General features: G+C 45.1%; 1 protein-coding gene across 3 annotated transcripts in view; it reads left to right on the top strand.

Annotated features, from left to right (window-relative positions):
• Positions 1 to 13,008, top strand: part of TRIM44 (tripartite motif containing 44) — a 118,320-nt gene that overhangs the window by 102,339 nt on the left and 2,973 nt on the right. For 2 of the 3 annotated variants that reach the window (XM_025878345.2, XM_025878347.2), the window contains one exon: positions 11,363 to 12,981. In XM_025878345.2, coding sequence (XP_025734130.1) covers positions 11,363 to 11,390 — 28 coding nt within the window. In that variant the 3' untranslated portion in view covers positions 11,391 to 12,981. Of the gene's footprint in view, positions 1 to 11,362; positions 12,992 to 13,008 lie in introns of all 3 variants that reach the window. The other variant, XM_073904750.1, reaches the window with a different exon arrangement.

Raw genomic sequence — 13,008 nt, 5'->3', positions numbered from 1 at the left:
AATGAGGCATCCCACCGAAGGTCATATGCTAACGTGTGCTGGACCGGGTCTTGAAGCCACGTCTCCGGTTCTCAGTTGTGTGCTTGTCCCACTGTCCTCACCATCCCCAGCTGACCCTGCTCTCCCACATGCGCGCCCACGCCTCAGCTGGCTTTTCTGCTAGGGAGGGGGGGTAGTGATAACCACCCCTTTACTTCCTTCTTGGCCTGGGTGTCATCCTCCCTTCACAGACCATTAGGGTGAAGGGCGGATGGTTAAAGTCTTAGAACCCAAGCCTGCCTTGAGCACAGCTCACAGCTGGATTGTGGAGGGCTGGAAGTTGCCAAACGTGCAGCTGTTTTATAAGGAAGCCAGATGAGAACATTTCCTCCAGCAGGTGAATTGGTTCTTCAGATTTCCTTGCCTGGGAAGGGCTGGACCTGAGCTTGCTTCTGCTTTGCCCTCAGTGATACAGCATTCCTCGGACACACCCAGCCTTTACCAGTAAGGCTTAGTCTTTTGTAAGAGCAATCCTGTTTATGATAACAGCATTTTCATCCATACCTGCTGCCTCTCCCCACCCCTTGTGGTTATATGTGCCTGGTGATTGTGGTGACAGTTAGAAAAGAAATAGAGCCTCTAGAAATAAGCTGTCCACGAGATGCCTGGGCAGTATTACTAAGACCAGCAAGCTGCCCACAGTTAGCCTGGGAAAGCTTGGAAGGCTTCTAGAACAATAATACCTTAAGGAGTTGTTTTGATAATTCACTTAGTCATTCATTCAAAAAATATTTGGTGAGGTTTCACTGGTGCCAGGCACATTATCCAGTACTGGAGATGTAGCAGGGGACAAAATACCTAAGGACCCTTAGCATCTCAGAATAACTTTAGATAATTTCAAGTGCTGTGAAGACTACCACAGCCTGACCCCACAGTGCAGGGCTGGGGGCCTGCTCGAGACTGTTTGGTCAGGGGAGGCCTCAGAGAAGGTGACATTGAAGCTGAGACCTGAATGTTAAGGAGCCAGCCAGTCATTCCAAGCCATGAGGGGAGGAGCTTCTGGAACAGAATAGCAAATGCCAAGGCCTTCATGCAGGAACAAGCTCTACTTATTTGAGGAGCAGAAAGAAAGCCAGTGTACTGGCAGGTGTCCCGAAATAGGTTAGAGAGGTAGGCAGGGGCCAAATCATGTAGGGATTTGGGGCCAGAGGCTTTCTTCTAAGGCTGTAGGAAGCCATTAAAAGACTTTTAAGTGGGGCCGCAGCATAATCGGTTGCACATTTAAGAAGTATTACTCTGAATGCAGCTTGAAAACGGAACAGTAGTGAAGTAAGGGTACAAGTAGGAAGACCAGACCGATCAGAAGGCAGTGGCAGTCATTCCAGTAAGAGATGGTGGTGGCCGTGGAGAAGTGGAGGGGACAGAACTTGCTGTGGACCCGATGGGAAAGGGAGATGGTGCTTCTAATGTTTTGAGCGCAATCGTTGGCACATAGAAAGTACTGAATAAGCTGTAGGTGTTTGCTGCCATTATTAATAAGTGGTCTGTTACCAAACACCAAAGGAACAAGCTTGGGAAGGAATCTTGAGCCCGTTCAAGTGACAGTGTGATGCCTCCAGCACTTGTGTAACGTCAATGTTAGCTCTTCTCTTCTGTTAATAAATGGCATTCGGGGGTGCCTGGGTGGCTCAGTCATTAACTGTCTGCCTTTGGCTCAGGTTATGGTCACAGATCTGGGATCGAGCCCCACATCGGGGGCTCCCTGCTCGGCGGGAAGCCTGCTTCTCCCTCTCCCACTCCCCCTGCTTGTGTTCCCTCTCTCACTAGGTCTCTGTCAAATAAATAGAATCTTAAAAAAAAAAAAAAAAAAAGAATAAAGGTACAAGAACAGTCGACACAATTTTAAATAAATAAATTAATTAATTAATTAATAATAATAATAATAATAAATGGCATTCTTTGAGAAAATGGGGCTTGCAGGCTTGACGATGCTTTCAGGAACCGAGATGTTGACTTTCAGTACGTATGTATGTGTGTGTGTATGTATATATGCCAGACACTCTATATATGCTCATCCCCACTTAATCTTTTCTGCACCTCTTCCAGGTAGGCACTAAATTGTCTTCATTTCCAGGTAGGAGCCCTGAGCTCACAATCCCACAGTTAGTAAATGGCAAAGTTGTGACCCAAGCCTAGGTGCTTCTAACTCTCAAATCCATATGTATAACCCTCTGCAATATAAGATAGTCGCAGGAGGTCTTGAGAGTTGGTTTGCTTCCAGTTTCCAACTTCCGGACTTCAATTCAAGGTCACCGTGGGACTCGAAACTACTGAGAACTAATCTGGAATACTTTAAAAAAAAAAGCCTACTATTCAGACAGAGATTAGAGATTAGTGTCAAGTGTGTATTTATTTATTGATCCTTTCTCCCTCTCCCTTTGGTAACCTGTAAGATACAGCAGCTGAGGCAACAGGAAATTTGAAGTCCAGCATTTTATTAAATCTTACGTTTAAGATTTCTTTGGAAGGAAGCTGCTTGAGAGAGATTGGATTTCCATTATTCACTTGCCAAGAAAAAATGAGAAAACTGGGTGGTGGGGGGAGGGGTTTCCTGAAGGTGTAGGGAGCAGGGAAGGTAAGCCGTTGGGCTATTTTCTGCTTCTGATTCCTCCACCCCCTGGAGTTGTCTGGGCTCTAATAGGGGTTTAGGAAAATTTCCTTTCCAGCCCTCACCACAGGAGGTTGTCAGGTGAAATCCCGCTGTGCTGGAGGAAGGAAGGGAGGTTGAGGAAGGCCCACAGAAAGAGAAATGGCCCCATGGCATCTTCCTCTTGAAGTTCAATGGGAACCCGAATAATAACATGGAAGTTATTTCAGAGAGGAGACACACACACACAAACATACGCCCCATCCCCACAGACACTTTGCAGCTGCCTAGTGTCGGCAAGGGTGTGGGGAAAGGGGGCACTCTCAGGATTGTATATCAGTATGAGGTGATGTCTCAAGGGCAACTTAACAATAATACATCAAATACCTTTAAAAGTACATCTCCTTTGCTTGTTGGAGAAATATCTGATTCTAGGACTGGGGAAGGAAATCTACACGATGAGCCCAGAGCATTTTGTAGTGCCAGAAAGTAAGGAAAGTACTCAAAACAAACCCCCTGCAAACCCCACGCTGATGAGGATATGTCTGGGGCCATAGGAACTGATGAAAAGAGCTCCCAAAGGCCAAAGCTGAACAATTTGAGCAACAATAAATAGAGTAGTATTGGGTTATGACCCAAAGTGTAAAAATAAACATCCATGAGTCCATAGTGTTAACAAGTAAACTATTGAATAAAGGAGAAGAGACAGATCTCCTGTTCAGAAGAATTTACAATAATGTATGCAAATATTCTACCCTCCATGATGGGGAGAACAGCTCCTCACTCCATAGGTGTGGTTTGCTCAGATTGACTGCCTTCCAAAACGTACAGTTTGGGAAGCAGGGAAAGAGTAACTTTCCAGTGAGAAATGCTAACAAGCACAGCCTGGGCCAAGCGATCAAGGTCAGCATCTACAGTGCTAGGTCAGACTGATAGGGCATGTCCTGGCTATGATGTGTTGAGAATGGTAGGGTCCCTCTGTAGTTCCCTCTCAAAAGGCCTGTAACCATGGCCTAATCAGGACAAAAACATCAGACAAATCCCAACCAAGGGACACTCTACAAAATCTCTGCCCAGTACTCCTCAAAACTGTCAGGGTAATCAAAAATAAGGAATCTGAGAAACTGTCGCAGCCAAGAAGAGATGAAGGAGACATGATGACTAAATGTAGTGTGTGGTTCTTGGGTAGAATCTGGACCGGCATGAGAGCATCAGGGGAAAACTAAAGAAATCTGAATAAAATACCTCAATTAATGCTAGCATACCAATATTGGCTCATTGTAACAAACGTACTTTACTAACATAAGATGTTAATAGTAGAGGAAACTACATGTTGGAACCCTTGACGCTATCTTTGTAATTTTTCTGTAGATCTAAAGTTGCTGTAGAAAGGTTAATGACCCAGGCGTTTCCCTTCCCACTCCCTTTGGAAATAATTAAGGATGAACCTAAAGACTCATCCACATGGATATGTGTCACAGAGGTGTGGGTAATAAATGAAAAGGTAGAAATAATTTAAATATCCAGTAGTGGGTACGGTAAGTCCATACAATTCAGTCATGAATCACAATATTTCTTAATAAGGAAAGGTATTTATGATTGCTAGTTGAGTGGAAAAAGCAGATTATGAAAGAGTCTGCAAAATATATATTTTTATATGTGCATGAGGTGGGTATAGATAAATATATTTCAGTGTTAATGGTAATTATCACTGATGCATAATGCTATGGATTTTTCTTTTCATGGAAGCAGTACTTGCTTGTTACAGAAAGTACAGATCAGCAAAAAATAAAATGTTACTTTCTGAATTAAAAAAAAAAGTTGGAAATGATTCCATTATAAATCCAGTAGCAGCAATAGGAGACTCGATCCTAAAGAAGGCAGTTATTTTTTTTTTCGTAAGATTTTATTTATTTATTTGACGGAGAGAGAGCAAGAGCAGGAACACAAGCAGGGGGAGTAGGAGAGGGAGAAGCAGGCTTCCATGGAGCAGGGAGCCCGATGCGGGGCTCGATCCCAAGACCCTGGGATCATGACCTGAGCCGAAGGCAGATGCTTAACGATTGAGCCACCCAGGCACCCAAGAAGGCAGTTCTGAGAGCAGATGAGACGTTGGCAGGCTAGGAAGCCTGCCTGTTACTTCTGTTCAAGTGTCTCCCTATAGAAGCACACTGTCTGAACAGACCCTTGGGTACCCTTCCATCTTCCATAGAAACAGGCCACCACCCACTTAGCCCTTGTGGGGTGCAAGAAGGGTAGCCCCCTGTAAACACAGTAAACAGGTTGCAAGGTACATGGAGATCAATCTTGGCAGTGAGGTCCAGTGTGGACCTGAGGCCAAGCTGGAGCCCCAAGCCCCTCTCAGAAGCGCCTACGTGGATTTGTAAGGCAGAGGCAGCTGGAGAGCTGAGAGACAAACCCAGGGTTGGTTGCCTTCTCCTTCTGTAGCAGTCCTGTCATTACCTAGCATTGTTTTGTCTTAAAAAGAATTTGTGTGTACCTTCCATTCTCATCATAACAACCCTTGGAGGTAGGTATTACTTATCCCATTTTTCAGATGAAAAAATTGAGCCTTAGAGGACTTAATGGCTGTCACTTATTCACTGGGTAACCAGGGGTCAAAAGATACAGGCCCATGTCATACCCCTTATCCAAGTCCGGTTTCCTCTTGGAGGGTTCTGGAGTCTGCATAGTCTAGATCTACCATTTAGCAGCTGTGTACCCTGAGGAAGTTGTGCACCTTTGCTTGGCCTCACTTTTTTCATCTGTAGAATGCAGATAATAATAATAATACCCATCCAAAAGCCACTCTTAGGGGTTGTGAGATTGTGCTATATAAACGGCTTAGCACAGTGCACAGAACATTAAGTCAGCCCTCTGTGAATAATGGTTATTATTGAAAAGAAGGTTCATGGGATAAAGTAGAATGCAATGTGGAGAGAAGGGTCCTTCTCCCTGTCTTTCCTGTGATTTGAGAAGGAAGATGCGGCCGGGCTGGAGCTACCTGAGACTTTTTAAGACCCACAATAAATGAGGCTTTTGAGGCTCATGGGCTCATGGGCTCATGGGGCTTTTGCTCCCAACAGACTTTTGCTCTTGGCTCTGTACTAGGTCCTGATCAACCTGGGGTTTGGGCCCTGCCAGAGAAAGAGGTGAAAGAACCATGACCACTTAGGCCAGCCTTCAGATTGAGTTGGGGAGGAACAGGGAGAAGGGTGCACAACAAAAGCAGATGAGAGCCAGTGAATTAGCAAGTATGTAAGTCAGAAAGGAGCTTATTAGCTTTTGTCTGGTTTGGAATTTTCCTAAATTTTACTTGTAATGCGACACATCCTGATTTCCCAGAGTCACCAGCAAAGCCAGGACTAAAGCTTTGAAGTCCTCTCGTGTTTTCTCAGTTAACCCGGGATAAATGGAGGACATTTCGCCTTATTTTATACTTAGACCTCACTTAGTTCCCTAGGCGGCAGCTACAGATAGAAGTTCTGAGTCCTTCCAGCACCGTGACCCCCTCGCTGGCAGGCTGGGCTGCTGGGGCAGGTGATGGGGGACACAGAAGTAGCAGCTCTGCTCCGTCTGGTGGAGGAGTGTCTCTGGGTCGGGGCGGGTGGTCCATCCCCGAAGGCAGACTGACTGCACGCCTCCCAGCAGTGGGTGGCCACAGCCTTGGATGGTGAACGGACACTGCCCGTGAGCTCCTTGACAAGACCCGCGTGGCTGCATTCTGGGAGAATACTAAATCTATCTTTTCGAATCTAACCTTCCTCCCTGGTTGATACCTCTTAATTTCTCTATCCTCTTGAGTTGAATAATCCTTTTACAGCAATAATGAATTAATAAAGAGCCAAAGACTCAGGAGATAGGAGTGATGCCAAATCAAATTAAGTTGTATGACATTCTCAGGAAAAGAAACTATTAAACTTGCGAGGTCAGAGTGCCTTCCACCTCATTTATTAATGTCCTCTCATAAGCTGCCATCTCCGGGGAAGAAGTGGAAAGGCTGAGTTGCCTATCTGTGTGGACTGGCTGGAAAATTGCCAGGCAAGGAAACACGCCTCCATCGCAGCCGCTTTGTCAGCAGGTGTCTGGGGGCTGGATGTGACGGGGGCCGTGGCATACCTCTAACAGCTTCTCAGCTTCGCAGCATTCCTCATCCGACCGTGTGGCAGCTGTGGGCCACATGTGTGACTCGGTGTGTCGGCTGGCTGCTGGCTGGGGCTCCCTAGTCCCATCCCGCGCGCCACCCCCCACAGTGTGCCCCGACCCCAGCCCCCGGCCAGGGAAGTGGTAAATGGCACACCACTCTCCCAGTCAGGATTTGGGAGCCTTCAGTTCCTCAGCTAAACTTTGTGTTCTTATGCCCCCTAAAATTTAGAAAAAACTGCATGCCTCCTTTCCCATTTTAAAGTTAACTCCCGAAATGACAAATTAAGTGGAGATAGTTGAAAAGGGTGTGATATCTGACATATTACGTGGTATGAGCTTTACATAAGTTTTTGGCAAAGCTTTGGCACTACCTATTAAATGTACAGATAAGATTCACTATATAATCTAATTGGCAAAGGTTTTTATGGTCAAACCATCCAGCCAAATCAGTCTAGCTTTTTGTCAGACCCAAGTCTGATTTCATTTTTTCAACTCAGACTTATTGGTACATACCTCATGACCACCGTCTGACTTCTGAATGTGAATTCTTAACGTCTGTGGACGGACGGGAGCCCGCAGCTGTGCCAAGAGTTTATTGCCTGGGCAAAATAAATATTTCTTGCTCTGCTCTTATAGGACTCCTCTTAGAAGGAAGGCATTTTTAAATTGTCCCCTGGTAAGATTCAGGAGGGGGAGAGGTATGCATTTCTTTTCTGAAGTGCAGTACGGTGATTGTGAAAATGGGAATGGCTGCTGAGAGAACGTATAGATCACAGGCATGTTCTTGGAAAGGTCAGTTGTAAGAAGGAGTCTATTTGGAAGTTTAAGGATCTGAACGTGTATTTCCTTAAGATTACATATGCCCACATACCCCCTGGAAAGTCATTACATACCACAAAGATATATGTGCCCCAGCTTTAAAACCACTGCTTTTAGATACGACAGCACACTCAACCTCCCATCTCTCTATGACGGAGGCCAGTTAACTAGGCTTCGCTCAATATTTGTCCTCACCAGGGTTTGGCAGAGACCTGTCAGGTGGAAGGGTCAGAGCCATTGAACTCAGCCTTTCTTTCTCTTCAGTACCTGTGTTTTATTTTGTCTGGAGTTGTCATTAAAAAAAACAAAAGACAACACTCCCCAAGCAAGCAAAGAAGAGCACTGTTGCTCTCCAGAAAGCTAAGGGCATCTGGGGATAGGAACACATTTGCTCTAGAGGGTAGTGTTTCAGATGCCAGGACCAGGAACACTGAAGAGAAGTCAGGAGGAGGAGCTGCTGATTCAGGATAAGAAGGAAGGTGGGTTGAAGAAGAGAGTCCCCATGTTTAATCATTTATACTGCATGAAGTAAATAGAACTTTCACAATAAACCTATAAGATAGATAGAATTACCATGAGGAAACGGAGACTCAGAGAGGGTGAGTAACTCACCCAAGGTTCCACAGCTCATCAGTGCCAGAGCAGAGATTTGAACCTAGTTCAGTCTTGGTGACCTCAGAGCCATTATATAATACTGCCTCTCTCGTCAGTAAATACCTACTACAGAGTGGGCTGTCCTTCATTCTTTCTCTTTGCTTTTAGTGAAGTTTTTAATTTTAATTCCAGTACAGTTAACATGAATGGGCTGTCTTTCTAACACCATTAGTTCATTCTCACAACAGCAACAGTGACCTCAACGACAACACAGTAGAAAGAATTTCAGTAACATCTGAGTACTGATCCAATTATAAATCTAAATATGGCTGGTAGATGTTTCAGAGGAGGATGGTAAGTGGCTGAGGTAGAAGGCTGTGTTACTTCCCTTGGAGAAAGTAAAGACTTTTGTAGACTATTTAAGATAAAATCTTACGAACACAGACCAGCTTATATACAAAGTGAAGAAGCATTTGGGAGATGCTGTCTCATACTAATTATATTGTGTAACCCTCCAGGAGAGACCACACATAGGGTGAGCAAAGTTCTGTTACCCATTCACTTAAGATCCTTTTTCTTCTTCATTATTGTGAAAAGCAGTTTGCTAGTTAATTATGAAAACGAATATGCTGTATTTGAAGATGCCAGTTGTGGGAAAATAATTCTCTCCCCCACCATTTCTCTTTTTCCCTCCCTCTCTCCTTCCCTCCCCTTCCCCCCTCCCCCTCCTCTCTCTCTCCCTCCCTCCCCCCTCCCCTACTAGGCTGTAAAGTCTGGGAGGGCAAGGACTGTGTCCATCATTCATTGTTGTGCCTAGCATCATAGTAGTCAATAAATGTTTAGCAAATGAAAGAATCAGTGATTCTCCAGAATCCCAAGATCTCATGCTTTTAAACCATCTGATGAACTTTATCAGACTCAAGAACAGATCTCTTTGAGGGTCATGAGAAAAGATTTTATCAGTCAGGACTTCTGATCTTTTCCCCAAGCCAACTCTACAGGTCTTAGAGTAGAGAACCTGGCAACTAGGAAAACACTTAATTTATTCTCAGTTTTATTATACTCAGTTTGGGGGGGAAGGGTTGTTGACCTTTTTGTGACTATGATGAAAATTATGGCCTTTCTCAAACAAAGGAACACACACACACAAAATTTTGTGTACAATTTAAGTAGGTTCATGAACCCTTTAAACTGTGCATCTCAAGAATGCTGAAAAGTGAACTGCAGCTTAAGGAGAGGGCACAGTCATCATGCTGGACCTCCCGTATCTGGAGGGAAATTGACAAGAGAACAATAGAGCTTGCTTTGGATATAATACCAAAGGGGAGACTATGGCGCCAATTCCAACTGTGCCTTGATTCTGGTGAGACACTTTCATAAAAGACCCTTTGTTCCCTTTGGGACAGATGCCACCAAACACTGCTTTTTTAGTGACAGTACACTGTCCAGCCCTTCCCAGCATGCACCCTTCATTCTGTGATTGGACACCAGGCAGGAAGAGGGAATGGAAGTAGGGCAGAGCTTTGGATCGTGAAGGTTGCTGAGTTGGTTCTTTTGGCTCCTAGAGCATACTTCCATTCATTTCAGGCTCGCCTGTAGCAGAAGTACTACAAGTCTATTGGCCTAGGATATTTTGAAATGTTTTCGCCTGTAGCAGAAGTACTACAAGTCTGTTGGCCTAGGATATTTTCCCTTAAAGTCTATCCCAAATGGATGCAAAAAAAAGCAGATTTTATATAAACAGAGATAATCCCTTGTGAGATAAAAAATTTCTCTGTCATAGCTGGGAGCTGATGCACCCCAGGCCTTCCCTCTTCTCCAGCTCCTGTCTCTACCAGAGGAAGGAGAGTTTTCCTCCCTTCCAAACACCCCCACTTGATTACTTCAGACTTTATCCAGCCAGAACTCATCCTTGAGTTTTAAGGACACAGACCTTACTGGTGACTGAGGATTTTCTGTCTCAGCTTTACTTTCTTCATCTGCCAAGTGGGGATAACAACACCAGTCCCTACATCCTGGGATTGTGGTGAGGAGCAGTAGAAAACGGAGCACTCAGCTCAGTGTCCCCAGCACACAGTAGGCACTTGATCAAGTTGGCTCTTACTTAACCTTTAAGGACAGTGGCCTCTAGAAGTGGAGGAGGAGAAACTGGGCAAGTTTGCTGCTTTTGTCCTTCTCAGTGTGCTCGCTTCTGCCCCTTTCCCTGTCTGGCCCTGCCTTTTCCCCACCCCAATCCCTGGATCAGCAGGACCAAGCTAGGGAGGCTCTAACCTTAGGCACCCGTGGTCCTGGCCATGCCCCTGGGACTCATAGCTCACGTTTTGGCCACTGAAATACCACTGACGTTTTGGACGCCCTGGCCAGGGCAATCATGACTGACTATTCCTTTCAGCTCCCTCCTTCCCTCCCTTCCTCTTGCTTTGAGTTCTCCCTTTTTGAAAACAACAATTTATTGAACACTTCTCTACTAGTAACACTAACACTTCTCTACTAATCCTAGTGCTGGTGCTGATAAACAGTGTTGCTACGTTTTTACGCTCTAGTTGGAGGTAGAGGGGAGAGTAAATAGCAGACAATGTGTAGGATGTAATAAGGACAATTAATGAAATAAAATGGAGAATAATCAGGGAATCCTACTTAGATAGAATACCTTCTCTAAAGAGGTGACATTTGAATCCTGTGGCTGTCCTGGGCAGGAATTGAAACCTTGGCTTGATTCCAAGTGAGAAGCTCTGTTGGGAGTGCCAAGCGGTAGTTTCTCCCGTTTCTCTCTCCTAACAATAGAGGGTTTCAGGCTACGCGGAAGTCAAACTCCTGATTTTTACCAGCTCTTTATTTTGTCAAGTAAGCTTAAAAAATATTATGACCCTCACCTGTGCCTTTATAGATATTCACTTGCCATGTACCAGGCATTGTACATTTTACATGTATCCTCTGATTTAATTCTCCAGTGACCCAAGGAAGTATATCTTACTATCAAAATTATCCCTGGAGTCAAATAAAGAAATCAGAACTTAGAGAAGCTAAGTAACTTGCCCATAGCCAATGGGCCAACAGAGGTAGGGTTAGGACCAGGATCCGGGTAGGTCTGAGAACAGAGCTTGTGTCTTCAGCCAGTAGACTAGGCTGCTCCCTTCTTTGATGTCTTAACTCACCTGGTTCTCCTTTCCTCTGCAGCGGTGCCAGTGAAGAAGAGGACACATGAAGGCCTGCCATCCCCCGTGGAAACTCATCCCTTCCCCCTGTGTGTATGTGACGGCGTGTATGTAGCGGCTTCTGAGTTCTGTGAAAGCTGCCCAGCAACAAACATACTTCTACCGGACACATCCCCAGATCCACAGCAGGCACATATCTCTCCGATGACCAATTTTATTGTTACTGACTGTGCTTGTCATTCTCTTGTCGTGGTAGCTCAAGAAAAAGTGCCCCTATGATCAACCAGGAGCAGTTAATTAAGATGCATCCTTCAGGTAGTCCCTCAATGGCTGCTTTGAACTTACTCAGGAAAGCCAGCCCCCGTGATATTGTATACCCAAATAGCATCACTTTATCTGGAAGGATCTGAAATAATCCTGAAGGGCAGTCAGAATTTTTTCCCTACCTGCTAATAAAACCCCACTTTATTTATATTGCAGCATGAAATAGTGGGGGGCACAGTAGGGCTTTGTAGATAGTCTCTAAAAGTCCAATTATACATTTGTGAAAATGTGGCTCCACGAAGTAAGATGGGTGGCGTGAAGATGGGGTTGGAGAAAGAGTTAAAAGTTCAAAATACAGGGATATTTTTAGTACATGAGGTTATCCAGCACTTCAAATCCATAATTCAGTGCTGTGGAAATGAAAAAAATGATTGAAGAGGTAGAAAGGAAATGACTTTAAAAAAAAAGGACCAAAGAGATCTGATTAAAAGTTGAAATCAGTATTTTTGAACTCAAATTGCCTGAGTTTCCAAAATAGTCACTAAAGGATCTGATGGAACCTGAATTATTTGGGTGATTTCTGCCGGTTTTCTGGGTCTTGTCACAACAAGAAGGCTGGGTTGTGTATTACCAAGTGGGAATTTTCAGTGCAGGTTTTTGTCACCCCCGCTCCAGCCCCCTTGGCCTCATTTGGCTTAAAGGCAGTGTAGAGAGAGTTCTCGTCACTCTCGTGTGCTGAATCAAGCCCCATCTCCCAGCAGGTACACCCTCCTTTCCCTCCAGCTGGAACCCCTCTTCCCATGGCACCCCGCCACAGGCCTTCAGCTCCGCCCGCACACCCAGGTTCTTCCTTCTCAAGTACCCTGAGCAGAGACAAGCCACGGTTGGACTTCCAACCTTTCCCCCTTGCCAAGTCACATTTCCTTACAACCAAGTTTTCTCCTCCCAAGTAAGCAGTGATTACCAGGGAATACCAACCTGCAAGTTAAAAAGCCTGCCTTTTCTGAAACATCAGTTTTACTGAAATGGTTTGGAGTCAGGGGATGACCTTTTTTGATAAAACAGCTACATTATGAAATAGAGTGTTCATACACACAATTAAGATAAAGTGGGACACTTCACAGGGAATGCTTATTTGCAAGTGGGGTACGTGGTCCCTCTCCTCTGCCTTTAGTGGTATTTTGGTGTTCACTTCCGAGAAGTACAATTGGAACTGTATCCAAGCAGCTGACTCGGGGCCTAGACCTCTAGTCACCTCTGAAGCAAAACTGAAGGCGCCTGCACTGGGAGAAGTCCCTCTTCCAGCCTTCCTGCCTGTGACCTGTGTACTTGGCACAGAGCGTTAGGGCCAGCTGGTGTGTGTGTGTGTGTGTGTGTGTGTGTGTGTGTGTGTGTGTGTGTGTG

This window comes from Callorhinus ursinus, unplaced genomic scaffold (genome assembly GCF_003265705.2).
Source record: "Callorhinus ursinus isolate GAN/ISIS: 27379988/994484 unplaced genomic scaffold, GSC_fseal_2.0 scaffold21, whole genome shotgun sequence".
NCBI classification, from domain to species: Eukaryota; Metazoa; Chordata; class Mammalia; order Carnivora; family Otariidae; genus Callorhinus; species Callorhinus ursinus.
The sequence above is the reverse complement of the archived record's forward strand: the minus strand, read 5'-3'. Positions and strand labels throughout refer to the sequence as shown.